We start from the raw sequence: 19,773 nt of genomic DNA on the forward strand, positions 1-19,773 counted from the left end.
CTCCTGGAGGTCTGAAACCACTCTCAAACATCCTGAAAGTATATATGGAATATAACTTAAAGTATAAGAAAGAAGAAACATAGAAGGAAAGGAAACATAGAAGGAAAGGAAATGTTATATTCCATTAAAATTGTCCTGATAGAGAGTTCGAAAAGTCAAATCTCGCTCCTGACCTTCATTAAGGTTCTAGAGCGAAAAGCGCTCCTGTCCCTCTCCAAGGGTCCAAGGCGAATCGCTCATGTCCCTCACCAAGGGTCCAGAGCGAAAAAGCCTAGTGGACTCATTCCTAACCTTGTTTGGACAAATTGAGACATCAAAGGCATGAAGGAAGACGCAATCGATCCGTTGAAGATAATTTTCGAAGCTAGCAAAACACAAGTGAGCTTATCGCTCCTGTCCCTCTCCCAGGGACCAGGGCGAAAATGGTTCTAAGGAGCATTCGTTCCAAAAATTGAATAGATCAAACTCAAGGTTTCAAGTAAAATGCCATTTTGGACGTCCAGGATGAAGTGTTGAACGTGAAAAACAAGAATTGCAAGGCTAAAGTGTAAGGGCGCTCCTGTCCCTCTCCCAGGGACCAGAGCGATCTTGTTGATGTCCATTATCTTGCCATGCCTAGGCGCCAATATCATCTATGACACATTAAATGCCAATTTCGATGAAACCTTGAGATATTTTAAAAAATTAAATTGGCATTTAAAAATAGCGCATAAGGTATTTAATTAATTAATTTAGCCTTTTAAAAATCGAAATTATTAACTACAAAGGCATTTAAATTAATTAATTATTAAATTAAATAAAAAAGGGAGAGCGCTTGGGGATACTATTTTAATGTTTTGTTTTTTTTTAAAAGGTCGGCCTCCTTTTTATTTAAGTTTTGTTTATTATTTGCCTTATTTTCTAAGTCGGCCTATGGGCAATTAAAGAGATGAGCGCCTATATAAGAAGGGTATTTTGAAACATTTTAATCCATCATTCAATCATCATTTCAAATGCGATTTGGAAGGGCAAAGAAGAAGTGCGAAATCTAGCTGGAGTGGAGCAAGTTTCTACAAAATGTGGAGACTAAGGAAGGCGAAATTCATCTTGAAGGCCATTGGAGAAGCGTATTTCTTGCTAGATTGGAGGATAATTTCCAGATTTTTGAAGACATTTGAAGGCGAATTTCCAGATCTTGAAGAAGCTAGTGGAAGATGGAGTTCTTTTCCAAGCTAAAGGGGGCGCATTTTGCTAAAGGGAGTCTTGATCTACATTTTGCCTAGCGAATTCTCCTATTTTTGGCATCTTTTGTTAGAATTAATTCCCAAGTGAAGGTATGGCGTAATCACCTTGGCACCATTTTTGAAGATTTAAATTTTGCTTTGAAAATCCTAAATTAGGAAATGATAACTCAAGATTTATCATGAAATTTCCTAATTAAAATCTTGAATCTTCCTTTTAAAGTTTACTTTTTAGATTTCAAGATATGTTACTAATTTTGAAATGTTGTGTAGGTACCAAGATGGCGACTCCCAAGCTCGAAAGATCCACAAGTCAGAAGGCTCTCATCAAGGACGATCAAGCAAGGACAAGGACGATCAAGCGAGGACAAGGACGAACTTCTTCGATCCAGCCTAGCATCGACAAGGACGGCCTTCTTTGGACTAACGTCATCAAGGGCGACCTCTTCCAATCCAGCATTCCAAGGCGAGGTACATCATCATCCTGCAAATCAAGGACACAAGAAGTTAGAACAAGGGTTCGTTGAGGAAGCAAATAGTTCCAGATGAATTAATTAAAGCTAGCTTCTCAACAACATTAAGTTGAATATCTACCAAGTTACAAGTGTCAGACAAGGTGGCATCCCAGTCATCGCTCATCCAGTCAGTGTGGTCCACCTCAACATTTCCAGATTCAATGTACCTAACTCATGGAAGGTGGCACAAACTTCTATGTACCTACCCCGGCTATTCATTGGTTGAATTTTCTAGAGAGGACATGTGTCCAAGCAATACAATTTTATCATTGGTCAAGCATTAAATGTTATGTAATGATTGTAACAAACCCTAATTAGGGTTTTCATTGTTGAATCTTGGCCATTGATCTCGAATTGATCTAAGCCATCGAATTGTATTGAGGGCACTATATAAGCCCTGGCATTTCATTTTGTAAAGGCATTAGGAATTAGAGAGAATAGGTTAGTTGGAAGAGTTAGAATATAGTTGATAGAATAGCAATTAGAGTAGAGTAGAGAGAGAAGGCAAAGATTGTTGCCAAGATGTTGTTGTAAAAGACTTGTAACTTCATCGAAGAAATGGTGAAATTTATGGGTCGATTCGACAATTTGCATGGTCTTTATACTTCTCATGTTTGATTTCATGTTATTAGATGAGTGGAAGAAATGTGCTTGATTGATGGTGAAATTCGTATATCCATACTACTAGCAGTTTGTTGATTGCAGACTTGCCTTGTGTAGTCAACTGGAATCATTCAGCTTAAGCTTAACTTCAATTGTCGCTTCTTCATCGATATGCATCAACCTGATGGTGTCTATGCCTGCAGTGATGATTTGAACATCATAAAGCTTTCCTTCGAAGATCGCACTAGCCTTGTGGAGATGGTCCTGCGATGTCAAAACAAGACCTAGTTAGAGTTTCATCAAAGATCAATCATTGCTCCTACATTCTTAGTATTAGGATTAGATCCTCTCTTCGCCCTCATCTTTTTTCATTTTTCAAATCTAAGGCAGTAAGATCCTGTGTTCCAGCAATATTCAAAGGCAAATCAGAAGTTCAATCATCAAATGTAAGTCCCCTTGTGATTCCAGCAAATCACATCATACCACAGAGAGCTTATCCACACGTAGAGATCCTACATACAAGAACCTTGAAGTTTCTCCGATTGATCCTTTTCGCGATATCTTCAGCATTCGGAAACTTTATTAAAGAGAGGATAAGGTACCCTTGGGTATTTTATTCTGTGTTAGGCTGTGTACAAAATACACGTCAACACTACCTTTGCGAAAAGTTATATTATTCTGTAAAAAAGGAAAATCTTCCACATTGAGAAAGACTGGGATGCTATAAAGGATTATATTTTTGCTATACAAGGATCACATTTCAAAAAAGGGAACATGCAGGAAACAAGTAACATGTATGATGTGTAGTTAAGAGAAAAGTAAATCACCCGAGATTTAGAAGACCGGCCACAGTTCTAACACTAATGTCGAAATCCACCTTTGGCTGTACAATAAAATTCCCTTCTCTGATTGGCTGCTTTACAAGCAAATATAAAAAATGGAACATTTATAATTTAGCTTATGACCTTTTAAGTTCTTTTTTAAACCAAACCAAGACATTATAGAAAGCCAAATTCTGTGACAACTCAAATCATGTGCAGCTTTTGCGAGTAAATAAGGAAGAAAATCATAAGTGAAGAATAAAATAATTTTAAGTTGCATACCTCTCGTATCAATAATGCAAACCTTCCTTCACAGATTCTGACACGTATACAATCACTTTCTGTAAGCTGCCCATTTGAAGGTAAATTTGGTAAGCGTAGATAAATATCAGTAAAATTCTGGACAGTGCTGCTCATCTTTTCTTTGCCAAGAACCTTTATTATTTCTACAGGTGGAACCTGCAAATAGCCAAAATGTAAGTCATGTATGCATGTTTTAGCTCAATCTAAAACATAATTGTTGATGCATTTACCTGATATTGAAAACTTAAAGGATTATAATATCAGGCTGAAACTATAATACATCTGAGCATGATATATTCCAAAATCTTTACTAGTCTATATTGAGGTAGTGGTATTCCTAGCATGAATCCTTTGTCTATACAGTAGCCAAAATGTGTCACGGAGATTTTCAATCAACTAGACATTAAAAATGAGAATGACTAGGTTGTACAAGATTTGACAACAAACACTATGAAGAAAATAGGGACAACGACCAATTATGCAAATCTAATTTGGTTACTTTTCTAAAGCATAATTGTGACTAATCTTTTTCTTTAATAATTTGTTTGAAAAATGTTCATCCTCATCAGTAAACCCAAATTTCCTGGGCTTGTCAAGCTAACAATTACAGGAAAAATCTCTTTCAGCAATATTACCCACAAATGCTTTACATTAAAATGCATCAAAAGTCTGGTTTCCCCCTCCGCACACACACTTAATCACAGTTTGAAATGCTAATCTTCAATTTGAGATGACAGTAAAATCAAAGCTTGGTAATGGACATGTAATAAACTCTACTATTACAGCTGGGATGCATAACATATTGTTCTGCTCAAAAACAAGAGTATTACGAGTTAGCAGTGATACAATGATGTCTGAAAGAAATATGTTCTTGAAATTTCCTTTAAAAGTGCCCTTAAGTTTACCATAAGGTAGAACACTACTTTATAAAAGTACAAGTCAGGAGAGAAAGGAAGTTTATCCTAGGAACACTATAAACAAACAGGCACTGACATGAAAATTCCTGAAAGTAAGCAAGCAATAACTACATGTAGAAACAGAATATAAGGCATCCACATATTGAAGCATTTTATTTTCAAAAGAATCTTTCAACAAGTGAAATGTGCCCTCTCTCCAATCACTACAGCTTAAGATGTTAAGCCTATCTAGACATTCACACACCATAACAACATCAAAGAGAACAACAAAAAAAGAACACATGTACTAACACATTAATACATATATATAGTCCCAGGAGGGTGCCTTTTTTCTGTTATCCCTTCCATCAAATACATCCTATGTAATTTCTCATTGCCAAAATGCCAACAAGAAGAATAGTGAAACTATATAGATAGATAGATAGATAGACAGATATCTTTTACAGCTTTTTGATTGTATAGTTAAACTATCCTTATTGTTGAAATTTAAATAACATTAAACATCAAATACATCCTATGTAATTTCTCATTGCCAAAATGCCAACAAGAAGAATAGTAAACCTATAAAGATAGATAGATAGACAGATGTCTTTTATAGCTTTTTTATTGTATAGTTAAACTATCCTAATTGTTGAAATTTAAATAACATTAAGACTTACAACATTAAACAATTAATATTAAGTATTCACCATAGTATACTAACTTGGCAAATACTTTGTGAGTTGCCAAGTGTTGTGTTGTAAACACACATGCCCCATTGCAAATGGGGACCCCCACTTTTTTGCTCCTTAGATTAGTTGTTTGCTTAGTTTTAGTTTGGCAATGATTTCATAGTCTTTAGCCTTTGTCTGTGAGAGGATTTTGTTATGTCTTGTCAGTTCAGGAATAATGCTTTGAGTAATCCTTTGCAGTGACTTATAGTGTAACGTCTTGTCCTTAGGGTGAGATCAAGTGAAGAATTCAAGTTTCAAGTCCGGAATCCCTGATGGAGCATCAAGAGTGAGAATTGAGGTCAAATTGTCAAAATGTTGTCAAGCTTATCAATGTTGCAAAATGTTGTCATAGTTGTTAAAATGCAAAAAACGTTGCAAAAATTGTGAGGAAATGTTGTCAAGAGGATTGAAATTTTGAAAGTGCTAAGTGCTGAGGAATGATGAGATGTTTGCGAATTCAATGTCTTTATAGGGAAAATTCCTTGTCAAGGTCAGATTTTCCAACCTTGGCAAGATAGGAAATAAGGGGATTTTATGTGAAATTCCTTGGATGAGATGCAAAAATCAAGTGCAATCCTCATTGAAATATGGAATTCAAACCTCAAACATCGATTTTTCACTTTCAAATTGGTTGTTTTTTTAGGTGTTTTGTCAAACTTCCTTGACATTTGTCATTGGCACTCGTGTTTGTCCTTGATCAATTCACCCAAGCGCTCAACATTAGTCCATGGCAATCTAGGATAAGCGCCCTTTATTTGTCCATGCTCAATATGAAATTACGTTCATGCTAGTCCTTATTTCTTTGCACAACTTTATTTGTCCTTGACTACCATGGAATTCCACCTTATTTGTCCTTGGAACACCTTAAACCCTGCTCACCTTTGTCCCTCTCCAGCATGGACTTGCACCTATACAAGTTCTTCATTTTAAACTTGCACTTAAAGTAATTTTGCAAAGTCTAAATGCACCATTAAATTGTCCTTGTCTAATGAGGAATTATGCTCATGTTGGTCCTTCTCTAATAGGGAATTGCAATCATGTTAGTCCTTATCCTCATCTCATGTGTGCCTAGTTTTGTCCTTGCTAACACCAAATTTGAGCTTAGACTTGTCCATGTGCAATTAGAAACCTAGCATTTGCAATGTCCTTAACCACATTGAATTAGCACCCAGCTTCATTTGTCCTTATGCAACTTGAAATCCCGCTCAGATTTATTGTCCTTGAAAACATCTCAAGGCTGCCTAGCACTTGTCCTTGTGCACCTAGAAAGCGTGCCCCTTGCTTAGTCCTTGCACATCATGAAAAAAAACATTCTATCTAGTCCTTAACACCACCTTGAATCCACTTCATCTAGTTCCTCTCCTCACCTTAGGACCGCCTTGCATTTGTTCCTGCATACCATTGATTACCACTTTGCTTAGTCCTTCTACACTATGGAATACCACCCTTTCCCTTGTCCCTAGCCTCATCTAAAACCTGCCCTAGTTTGTCCTTAATCCCACCTCATGTGTGCCTTGGATTGTCCTTCTACCACCTTAAATCCGCCTTCAGTAGTCCCTCTACACCCTAAAATCCGTCTAGCCTAGCCCTAGCACCACATGAAATACTGCCTCGTATTCTCTTCCTTAGGTCGACTCCATCGAAGTCAAGACCTGACTAAATAAACCTTGTGGTAATCTTATTTGATCACATTTATTAGCATATAAGGTTTCCTTGTTCAAGAGGATAAGAACACTTAGTATTTTATTCTATGTTTGAACTGCATAAAAAACACATCAAGAAGTACCAAGGTTGGATGGCATACCAGCCCTCCATTTTGAGCAAGACAAAGTGATTAAGTACAAGGAGCTGAGAAAGAAGAAAGTGAACCTGGGAGATGAAGGCAACCTAAAGACAATAATGGTCAGTGATGATTGGGACCCAGTGTTGAAGGTAGCAGGATTCAAAATCTTCACAGAACGTAAGGACACATTTGCCTAGAAATACAAGAACCTCAAAGGGATGTTGCCAAAACAATGTGTACATTAAATTCCCCTCGTACCAGGAGCACAACCCATATGGAAGAGACCCTACAAGATGAATAAAAACTATGTCGCCAAAGTCCAAGAGGAGATAGAGAAAATACTCAAAGCGAGCATAATCTTCACAATCAAGACTAGTAAGTGGGTCTCCATGCTAGTCGTCTCCCTAAATAAGGAATCAGAGTAGATTTGATTATGTGTGGACTTCAAAAGTCTGAATGATGTAATTATCAAGGACCCATTTCAAATTCCCTTCACTGACTCAATTCTTGAAGAGGTAATGGGTCATGAGATCTACTTAGTCATAGACGGATTCTTTGAGTATAACTAAATAAGCATAGCCGAGGAGGATAAGTTGGGAACTATTTTTCGTAGAAGACAGGGTTGTATGCCTACAACCAAATGTCGTTTGGTCTGTCCAATGCTTTCACGACTTTTCAAAAAATTATCCTAGATATCCTTGATAAAATGTCGGTTGCTAACTTCAAAGTGTGGACAATTGGTCAATTTACAGTGATCAAGAGACTCATATAAAGTGTAATGTCCCTACTAGTTAGAGATCATTATTCTGCAAAACAGATTGTTAGAATACAACAAATATATATATATATATATATATATATATATATATATATATATATATATATATACGTAACCCGGGAACGCGTCCCTGGGTTAAAATCCCCCGTCCCCAATATTGCAAAATTTGTGGGAAACGTCCCGGAAACTTGGGGACGGCAGTGACTCTCGAAGGGGACGTCCCTCGTCCCCTAACCGGCCCAGCCGTCCCCCTTTTACCAAGACATTTAAAAAACAAAAAAAGACTCAAATGCTCAAAAAAACATTTTTTTATTTTATTATAGGTCTATAAAATTGGATTTTCACTAATATGATGGGTAAACATGTCTGAATCACTTCCAAAAGCACCTAGAAATAATGAGCAGCAGCCTGGTAATAAATTTCACAAACACTTAGAATGCGGTAGTGCGTAAAAAAGTGGTTGTAGGTCTACAATATTGAACTTTTCACAATTATGAAAGGTAAACTGGTCTGAATCATAGCCAAAAGCACTCAAAAATATGTATAACAACTTGGTATAGAATTTCACAAACATCCAAAACTTTGTAGTGCATAAAGAAGCGGTTGTAGGTCATAATAGAAATGGAAGATGATCAAAATATCCTTCAACCAGAAAGAAACAATGAACTACATGCAAACAAGTGTTGGCATATTGACAATGTATTTTCAATTATGAATGCATATTGAGTATTGAGTCTTGACAATGAATTCTGAACATAAATGTGGTATGTTAAGGTTCTATAATGTACATATACTTGCTTTATCCATGTTTTCATATGAATATAATGTATATATACATGCTTTATCTATTTTTCATATGAACATTTTAAATTTTACTATATATTTTAAATTTTTCCTATATTTTATATAGCCGTCCCCTTTGTCGTCCCCAAAATTGGCAAAAAAATTTGCCGTCCCGGAAACTCGTCCCGCCATCCCCTGTCATCCCCATCCCAGAAACTCGGGGTAAAATAGATATATATATATATATATATAATCTAATTTGCAATTTAACTTAAATTACTTAATTAACACTAATCACAATTCTTATCTAATAAAAAGGATAGGAATGCCGTACTGAGATATGTCCTTAGGCGGCTGTGAAGCTCGCCTTCTTGGAACCCATCTTGGTTCCAAGCCATCTAGGAAATCGAAGGTTAATTCGGTTCCTGTCTTGGATGTAATTTCTTACACCCAAGCCATCCAGGAAATAGAAGGTTAATTCGATTCCTATCTTGGATGTAATTTCTTACACCCAAGCCATCTAGGAAATCGAAGGTTAATTGGATTCCTATCTTGGATGTAATTTCTTACACCCAAGCCATACCAAGGAAGACCATCATATAGGATCAATTCCTTGCCTTGGATGATGCATTTCATCATCCAAGTCTATGGATTATCATAATCCCTCCATCAGACTAAAGGAATTTCTTCCAAATAGCCTCCATCATATAGCCACATCATTCATATTACATTCTATAATTCATTATCATTTTCATTCCATAATCCACATTTACATATTCCTATATTAACATGTATTCGGATTCACAAAATATTCATTAACATGTCCTCAGGAAGATTCATTAATATATAAAGACATATTCATAAACATATATTCAGAACTATTCATCACAAATATTCATTAACATATTTTCATGACTATTCATTAACGTATATTCACAAATATGCATTAATATATATATCCAGAATTATTCATTAACATGTATTAAGATATTCATTACTATATATGTGTGTGTGTGGCACACACGTCCACACACATATATATCCTCTGTGAACCGCAGACATCACTTACCTGTCGCAGACTGCAGTCTGTTGTTGAAGCTCCTAGACCGTAGTCCGCTTGCTATCCTCCCGTCTCCCTTCCTGTCGTATCACTTGTAATGTCCTCTACTAAGTCTTGGCTTGTTTTAACCATAATTAATCCATCTCGACATACTTTGGCTTAAACTAAATTGATTAGGAAACAGAACTATCTTTAACATGAATCCAGTCAGTGATAACAAGAACATAGGCCTCTTCCTAATATAATCTTAAACATTCTATCTGATTTATGTACTAATTATTAATATACATATAGTTTAATATATATTCATATACATTATTTATTCTTAGATCTTATCATTATATTACTGCAGATGCAGAACTTATAAAACATTATAATAATAATAATAATAATTATTATTATTATTACTATTATAATTATATTATTATTTTTATCTAGATTTATATTACTATTAATTTCTGCAGAGGAATGTTATCGGGCTTCAAATATCAAGCATACCTATTAAGCACGATCCTATGCATACCCCCGAGAACAAGGATGATACCGCCTGTACTTCTTAACTCCCCCGTCCTCCCCACTGGTTCTACGGATTACTTTGGTTATGTACCCATGGAGGGGAATGGTTGTGTCCCTCCACGGGGACCCTTCCATGGGAATGGGTGTGACGGGTTGCAGCCCACGCTGCGACTACCGTCACACCGCTTATTTTTTTAGCTCATTTTCCCATTTAATATATATTAAATATATTAATCATTTTCTAATCATTTATTTTATATATTAATTTTATTTAATATATTAATATTATTTAAAAATATTAATACGCCTCATTATGTTTTATTCTAATATAATTATTTTAGCTCATTTTCCCATTTAATATATATTAAATATATTAATCATTTTCTAATCATTTATTTTATATATTAATTTTATTTAATATATTAATATTATTTTAAAATATTAATATATATTAAATAATTGACTTTATCATACTTCAAGAATAAATAAATATTAATATATTAATTAAATAATTTATTTAATAAATAAATAAATTTCTAAATAATCATTTGTTAATCATTATATTAATCAATAATAATACTTGCCTCATTTAGGATATATTTAACGATCAAGGAGGGGACATGACATAAAGGCACTCGGGGAATGTATAGAACAGTGCAGACCAACAAAACCAACTTTTATTAGACACACGTTAAACATGGGACACACGTTAATTGTTTTCTTCCCCCTGCGCATTGCCATTTTATTTTCTAAACCAAATTGTGGTTGTCTTTTCCTAAGCATTGCCAGCAGTATAAGCAATTTTAATTTCAATTTTTGTTCAATTTCAATGTTAATATTAAACTTTACCACTGTTCTTGTTTACAATGTTTTATGTCATGATATTTTATGGAAATTATTACATTATATTAAAAAAAAAATGTCTCCAAGTACCCGTCTCCTATTTTTGAAAATTAGTCGTACCGGTACTAGTATCGGTCTCCAGGGTCTCCAAGTACCCATGTCTCCTAGTGACCTTGATAATATTTAATAGGTAGAACCTAAACAAGAGATCTTCTTCACTTGAAATTAAAAACATTGAATGTATCCAGAAATGAAGGCCTCAAAGAACATCAATAAGTTTCTTAGTCTAAGAGGTGTCGACTTACTGTTGTGGATTCTTCTATTCTTTGATTTGGTTTAACACAATCCCTTTGTAATAAAAACCACTGATTACCTTACAAGATAAACTAGACACATTTTCTCCCTCATAAAGATAATTAAAGAAAAGGCTCACTCAGTAGATTTCCATACATATTAGAACCTACGTGAGTATCCAATATCCATATATCCAAATTTCCTGGTATGTATTTGCACAGCAACAACAGGTAAGATAAGCATAAATATCAATCCATACACTTACTAGCAAAACACACTGATGCAAAGACTATGTATAACACCTAAAAATTATGTGCAGCCAGCCATATGTTCATTTTGGTTTTTGTATATCCCACACAGAATACACGACAGAAAGCATCCATGAATTAAATAGCATCAAAAAGAACACAAAATGATTTCTCCATAACATTTTACAATATTAAAATGAATTAAATAAAGTAAGTTTAAATATGAATAAAGGAACAAACTTGTAAAGACACAGTTATGGAATATTGCATACAAACCTTTTTGTTACTTTTTAAAACAAATAGTGAGCTCTCTGGTGAATGTACTGGATCGAAATCATTGCGAATTTTTAGCTGTTAAAGAAGACAAGTATAAATAAAAATGTGAGAGAACTCAATGAAATGTAAGTGAGTATAATGCTCCATGTACTATTGCTAATAACCATATTAAATAGTGCATACTCAAAGATGATAACATGAGGCTATGACTTCTGTTATGAAACAAAACAATAATACCCTAGGCTGAAAGTTAATTAGTCAGAAAGAAAAGCATGTTTAGATTTCAATAAAACATATGGTTTTTTATTAGCATTTCTTATGCAATACTTTATACTGACATGTGCATGCACAAGATGAGGCTCTATGAATTGTTGAAACATTGGAAAAACAGTTGTCATGATCTCATTCTGTGAAATGGGGCGGTAAATCCTGTTCATGTCTCTTTGCACTCTTGCAAGAAGATGTGAATGAACTCCGCCTATCTGTAAATAAAAGAGGAAAGAACGTTACAAAAGCTCTCACAAGTCCTCATGTCTGAGCATGCTCAGATCATAATATTGAGAGCCAGATGGAATCAAGGAAAAAAGATGAATTCTTACAACAGCTATCCAGATGTCAAGATAAGCTCGAATGTCTGGGTGTAAAGCATAAACACCTTCAAATATAACCTGTAGAAATTGAAATTTTAGCAAGGCAAATCTTCACCCAAATAATGCACCCAATGGAAATAAACATGACAACCTGCCCCTATTCTTCATAGCTTCAAACAATGTAATTTCTTAACCTTGCAGTGAAAGCAGAAAAATATACGATGAATTCACAAAAAAATGTGCAAATTGGAACTTGAAAATTTGAAACGTAAACTATGCCAACACACACACCATTTCTCCACACAAGATGAGAATAAGAAGGAAAAAGGCCATAAGTGGAGGAAATATGAAGATAGCTTAATAAAGACATGTTTCCCCAATCGACCAACATGACTATGACAATGAGACATTTTGAAAGCATATTTCATCTGATATTGTGAGCCTTATCCTATACCATCAATTGACCATGATCAAACATACCACAGCACCTACTAGGTTGACAGATAAATAGACCAAACTAGTGGCAGCTTTTGGCTTGTGTGGTATCATACTAAACTCTGGCATAATCCAAGGCTTTCAAAGAAGACAGTACATGACTAACAAGCATATTCCTACGACTTGTAATGTGTTGAGGCATTATATATGCCATTGTACAATATAGAACTATGTATCATAGGAGAAGAAGATTAGGACACAGAAGAAGAATTAGAGAAGCAGCATATGGCATGGACTAATTAACTCTAATATTGAATTAAAAAAGTTACAAGTTGAAAATACTAATGTAATTTTGTGGATGTATGTCATGTGGAATCTGGTACCTTGTATTTTTTTGTTCAATGTAGCTTCCTAGACTAATACATCATTATATTTTTTACTGTTTTTACATTAGCTCTAAATAGGGATCGTGATCTGACAAATTGGTGTAGTTGTGTCTTAACTTGTGCCAACATTTGATTCCATTACCAAGACATGATTAAACTGATGCCCACATCCCCTGTGATTCTAGATGCTTGCATTGATATTGATGGAACAATGGTAGGAATTAATTTACAGAAAATTTTCACTAACCAAAAAGGACAGATGCATAGTTAAAGCTTAGTCCCAAATTCATTAGATCACAGGGCAAACAGTTTAAATGTTATTCCCACAATTTCTATAGCCTTGGATACTCAATTTGATGTCCCCAAACAAGACTCCGTCAAGTATTGTTAATATTGAGAAAGCTTTGTTGAAATAGTTGTCAGTGATGTCAAAGATTTTGCCATTGATGTCAGAAGAAATTACAAGGGAAACATTTATGGACAAAGTCAGGTAAAGATTGTTTCTATACCTAGCTATATCAAGAAAAAGACTAAACACGTGATGAAGAATAAATATATGGAATACATTTATTATGAGCAGTGCATATTTGAATCCTAAGACTATAGAGACAAGGAAGTTTTTCGTAAGGAAATCATGGAGAATGCATGCAACTTAATCTCTTAAGTTTTATCGAAATGTTCTTGCTTATTATATTTTTGGCACAAGCTCTTCATATGCCAAGTGTTCAAACTGGTTAAATCGAAGGAGTCAAATGCAGAAAAAAATCTCGATATTAGGATATCAGAATTGCACAGACATCTCCTTGGCGATGGTAGTCTTTCATTATCATACAAAGGCTTCCAATAGATGCAAACTTTATTGAATGAGAATTATATGATACTAAGTTTTCAGGACCGAGTGCATTGAATATAGTTCTGGCTGTATGAAGCGATTATATTTTATATTCCTATTTTATGAAGAAATTGTTGGTTGAAAATTTTGTACACCCGCAAGGATGTGCAAAATTGTGGTTTCAACCACTGCACATGAGTATAAACTAGAGTTTCGTGACTCGCGGCGAGTCAGCGGGTCGGGTGACCCCTGCTGGATCACGGTGACCCTGACCCGGGCTCAGACGGGTCAGGGGGCGTGACTCGCCAAGTCGGCAAGTCATTCCCTGACAAGCCGAGTCCAAGGGTCGTGACCCGGCCGGCGTCACTTAAAAAAGTGCAGTCCAATCACTCTAGAGGAAGTCGACCCCGAGTCCGATTGGCTCACTGAGTCCACCGATCCAGTCTTCACTGATGAGGACCTTGAGTGGGTTGACCAGGCAAACAGAGAGGCTGAGGCTGTGGCTATGGCAAAGGAGGAGGATAGAGCACGATCAGGCACAACACCTATGGCTACTCAGACTGGCACATCACAGGCAGCGACTATGGCTACTCAGTCATCCAGGACCTACCTTAGATGCCTTTCTAGGAGGCAGATAGACGAGGTTGAGCCTAAGCCTGAGCCTAAGCCATAGACTTGTTTTTGTTTACACTTTACAGTTACATATGTGTTTGGGAACATTTGAAGTCATGGATTTTATATACATTGGACAACATTTATAACTCTATATATCTATGTTTTCTAATTCCTTTAGCTACAATTTACATTTCTATGCATGTGATAGATGTATGTTTATGTATGTGATCAAATTAGCTTCTATTTGATAATGTTATAGTGTCTTTAAGCTTAATTCAATAATGGGTGTATGAAACAAGTTTTAAATCATTTAAAAATCTCTAAATTTCAAGGGTTTTCTTATTTTGTCAAGTCCGAGCCGAGTCACAAGCTGAGTCAAAGCCGAGTCTGAGTCTGGGAACTTTGGTATAAACTCTCCTAATTTAGCTAAGGCTCCCCCTTTTCTAATACTAATTTAATCTAAAATGGATGGGACGACAACCTTTTCTCTTTTTTCAGAACAGATTATGCTCTTTCCTCTTCACAGAAAAGGAGAAACAATTGTGAAGTAATAATAGCAGCAAATTAAAATGGAACCAAGAGAGGAAATGAAGTTTCCTGAGAGCACAAAGACTTCCGTCACTTCCTCCGAGACAGAAAAACAACAATCAAGCACAAAGTCTTGAGTTCCTAAGTTCCTATCTACCCTTTTTAGAATGGTGTAATAAGGACAATCTACAACATATTACAGCACAAAGTCTATAAGTATGATGCGACAATAACAACGTACAGCATATGGCAGTGCAAAGTCTGCAAGTATGATGCACCTTCAATTACTCTAGATAAGAATTACTACAAGCGCAAAGTCGTGTAACTTTTCTCAACTTCTAACAACAAACTAAACTAATTTCACCTTTGATATTTGCAGCACAAAGTCCAAAGATATTTTGGGTGAAGCTCTTCTTAACAATCTTCCACAACTTCAATTAAGTACAAAGAAATGCTCCAATATGACACAAGAACACAAAGTATGGCTTCAACTCAAAGTCTGAAATTCCAACTCCTTGATTTTATTTGAGAACAAACAATTTACAACTTCATGGCTCAAAGTCTTTACAAGTGCAAAATTCTGCAGAGTTTACTTGTTTGCCAAAAAGATATCCAATACAAAAGACCCTCTCTAGTATATATAGGAGAGGAGCCTTGAGAAAAAAGTGGGAGGATCCTAACTAACTTGAGAAATTCTCTCAACCACCATGATTTATTCCAACTACAGTCCTAATCTAATTCAACTTGTAGTTGCCTTACATGTAACTACATTTTACAAGAATGCGAGTGAAAGTGACACTTGCAATCACAAAATTTGTCTTTACATGTAACTTGTCAAAAAAACCAAATACATTAAACAAAGAGTAAGTGTTATGAGACACTTTTTATTCCTTTAGATTCCTAACTATGAAAGACTGGAAATTGCTAATGGATCTCTGCAACTCATCAGAATCTGGGCCTACTATATTTCTGGCAACTGCAACAGTCTTTATGATGACATCAAAACACCTTACTATTCTTTCTCTATGTTCTTTGAGAGTAGTTTGCATTTTATCAGAGAACAACTGGTAATTCATGAACTTGTGAATCGAAGCTACAGCAAACTGCTTCGACTCTAACTCCTGACGAAGGCTCGACACTAAGTCATTAAGAATCATATTTTCAGCGAGTAGCTCTCCATCGTGACTTATGATTTTGCAAGATACTTTGTCAAAACTAGAGATGATATCCTCCTCAGCTTCATCACTTATCTCAAGGGTGGCTTGCACATCTTTGATGAGCTCCTTGATGACCAATGACTTATTTTTCATGAGTTCTTCAAATTCTATGTATCTTTCCCTGTTCGAAATCACCATATTGTTGCATAAAATTTTTCGTTTGACCTGATCCATCTCATGCCAGATCTTCAAATCATTTTCAATTGAAATTAGACACTGATTAAAAGTTACCAAGGTTTGATTCAATTTTACTTTTGCTGCTCTTACAATACACAGTATGTGCAATGCTTTCTTCACCACTTGGGTACTCTGATCAATCAGCTGATCTACCCAAGAATCCACTGCCTTAGCCTTTCGGGCAGCTTTCTCCAATTGTTTGATAGATTCTTCAGAGGTGGAGGAGGTCAAAGGATCAACCTAGTCTGAAGAGTTTGTGATCTTCTGAATCACTATTATGAGCTGTGAATTCTTTTCTTTAAGCTCGTCCTTCTTAATCTTGGGCATCATGCTTGAGACCAGAATGTCTGTTTTCCAAGTTCTATCCTCGTGAGCTTGTAATCTGACAACTGCATCTCTTTTGGCGGCTTCTCAACTAGTGGTTGTGCTACTTCTGCATATTTCATTTTGTTCTTGTCCACTACCACCTGTGAAACTGTCTTTGCCTTCTTAGGAGGTCTGGGCTTAAGTTTCGCAACTTTTCGAAAATCAAAGATATCAGGAGAGATCTCTTGCTTCTTCCTCTTAGGTGTGATTGAAATCAGCCATGAGGGTAGTTCTGAGATGTTCACATCAAAGACAACAACTGTAGTTTCTGAAGAAACAAGCTCTGCCTGTACCATAGTTGTAACTCGAGGAGGGGCTTCTGTCTAAACAGCAACAAGCCTCTACTCGGATGACAAATCATGATTTGCTTTCGTCATGAACTTATCAAAACTATTGCGTAAGTATTGATCTCAGGAAGAGAAACATTAGACAAGATGGCGTATGAGAGATTTACATCGAAGACATTCTCCAAGCCACTGTGAGAAGTCTCAACAGGTACTTCTATAATAGTACAGGCAGATGTACTTGGTTCCACAGGTTCCACATGAACGGTGGAGAAAGAATCTACATCTGTATCAATTGGGGACATAGGTACATCCAATGACAATTGGGGAAGGGACGTATGAGGAGACTTCGATCCTACAGAAGGAGGTGATCCTGCTGGGTTCTCCTCATGAGTATCATTGTCGACATCAATAACCTATATTTGCACTTCTGGTTTCTCCTTCCCTTTTAGTGACACTTCTAAAGGCGGGATAACCAAAGCTCTGCTGACTCTCAACTTGATTCTTGTACCAGAAGAAGAGGCACCTTCTTTAGACTTAATCCTGACCTTGGATCTTCGTCCAACAGGTCCAGCTGAATCAATTTATGCTCCACCTTTGATCTTGATAGTCTTGACATTATTGTTTTTCAGCCAAGCATTGGTATTTGCGAGACTGGGCTGAAATCTATCAAAAATAGAATCACATTCTTTCTTCGACCATTGAGGAGAAGGAAGAGGAGCTTCAACAACTCCTTGTTCTATGTACTTTAGATCAAGAATCTTTCCATCCTCTACCATGCCTTCCGGAATCCGGGTCAAATCAAGATCAACAATCTGCTCCACGCTGAGCCGGCTGTAATCCATCCTTCTGATTTCTTCTTCAATGCGAAGATCAACCCAAATATCTTCCAGATAATGAACAAGGGTGAAAGCCCTCTTGATCTTATCCTTCATTCCTCGGTAATCAAAATCCTTACTCGTTACAAACTTCTTCAACTTAATCTCCTGAACTTCAATTTCCATTGCTTTGGCTCTTGCTGAAGTATTCAAAGAGTACCGACCAATCTGTAATGGATTGTGTGAAGAAATATTGATACCCATCTTATGATTGGCAAGTTGTACTGCATGAACTACCATCAACTGTCTTGCCAACTCCATTAGAATAACCTTGTCTATAGGGTGCCTTAGCAGCATGTAAGGTTGGCCTTCAAAGCATCCAACTCTCATGTAAGTGAAAGTTGGGAACTGCAGAAACAAGCAGCCATACTCATTCACCTTCTTCCACGCTGCCTCGGAGACTCTTCTATTCTTGAGGGTCTTATCAAAGAGACACATGAAGTATCCAAAGAACGCATCCTGCACTCTTCTATAATGAATCCTGTTGGGTCTAAGAGTCAGTTGATCATAATATTTCCATACAAGCACCAGCGATCTATCACCCTTGGTGGAAAGCCCAGGAAATTGTCTGAGTGAAGCTGCAATATACACCAAGTATGAATTCATATAAAAGGTGAGGGTATTGGGAACTTGCGACAGCTGCTCACACAAGTTGTCGATGATGATTTCTCGCCAGAAAATATGAGATTGCCCCTTTCTCATGATCACAATATATTTGTCCATCCAAATCTCAAACACGTTAGACTATCTCAAACCCATAATCCTACTGAGAAAGGTGATCATGTCGACAACCTCTTCAATGAAGTCGCAGCGATAAAGCTTTTAGGCCATCTAGAAAAGCAAGTCCTGGGAGTCTTCGGCCACTTAGCATTAATATGCCTAATACAATCTGACCTTCTCTGATTGTAGTGATCCAGGGCATTTTTCATAGTGATGTCCGCATACAAAGGAGCTGCGGGGACTTTGAAGATCTTGTCAATTGCTTCTAGATCTAATCTGATTATAACATTCCCATCTTCATCCCTAATTGTTCTCGTTTCTCTATCAAAATGAGCAGCACATGCGAGAACAAATTCAGGCTCTAAGGCAACCACTGGAAATGAAGATACCAAATGAATATGGTTGTTCATAACCAGCTGCATCCAATGTGTAGATGAACCCTTTGTCCTTTCCAAGAACTCAGACATGTCAACATATCCGATCTCCGTGTCTCAGATCTCATCAATGAGATAGACCACTTGAGTGGGAGCAATCTCATTCTGGTATTTGTCGTATTTGTATTTCATCTTCTTGTTCGGAGGTGATGTTGGTTCCTCTAACATCGAACAAGAATCTGCAACACTGTGATGAAAATTCAGAAGGGTAAGCATCTTCAGCAGCAATTGGGGATTCCATAGTCTTCAAGCCTTGAAAACTAATGCTCACACCACAACTCGGGAAGGATTTCATTATGAAACAACTTGGACTGACTCAAAGATGCTTTATGGATGAGCTTGGACAGCGATGGGAAAGAAAATCGGATCTTGTGAGGGTGACTGCAAGTGGAATAACTTACACAGTTTGCACTTGTAATCGGGTCTCCAAGACCCGACTGCAAGTGAGAAAGTGAAGTTATAAGGCAAATAATGATGCATACATGTAATTGAAAGCTTAAAACCCGATTCAAATGGATAATGTGTGAAATGACCTTGTGGAAAGCATCTTGAAATGGAGGGTAATGACTGCAAGTGCTATGAATTTGCCAAGCCAAAGGATAGAAACCAACTTTGGTACTTGCAGTCAGGTCTTGGGT

At 36.4% G+C, this 19,773-nt stretch overlaps 1 protein-coding gene across 6 annotated transcripts in view; it reads right to left on the reverse strand.

Moving 5' to 3' along the window:
• The window catches only part of LOC131039366 (uncharacterized), a 336,970-nt gene that overhangs the window by 128,205 nt on the left and 188,992 nt on the right, over positions 1 to 19,773 (reverse strand). For 3 of the 6 annotated variants that reach the window (XM_057972093.2, XM_057972091.2, XM_057972089.2), the window contains exons 17-21: positions 12,273 to 12,341; positions 12,012 to 12,155; positions 11,674 to 11,748; positions 3,442 to 3,618; positions 3,166 to 3,254 (exon numbers count right to left, since the gene is read on the reverse strand). In XM_057972093.2, coding sequence (XP_057828076.1) covers positions 3,166 to 3,254; positions 3,442 to 3,618; positions 11,674 to 11,748; positions 12,012 to 12,155; positions 12,273 to 12,341 — 554 coding nt within the window. The remainder of the gene's footprint in view (positions 1 to 3,165; positions 3,255 to 3,441; positions 3,619 to 11,673; positions 11,749 to 12,011; positions 12,156 to 12,272; positions 12,342 to 19,773) is intronic. The other 3 variants (XM_057972092.2, XM_057972090.2, XM_057972095.2) reach the window with 2 other exon arrangements.

Source organism: Cryptomeria japonica, chromosome 10 (assembly GCF_030272615.1).
Source record: "Cryptomeria japonica chromosome 10, Sugi_1.0, whole genome shotgun sequence".
Classification (NCBI taxonomy): domain Eukaryota; kingdom Viridiplantae; phylum Streptophyta; class Pinopsida; order Cupressales; family Cupressaceae; genus Cryptomeria; species Cryptomeria japonica.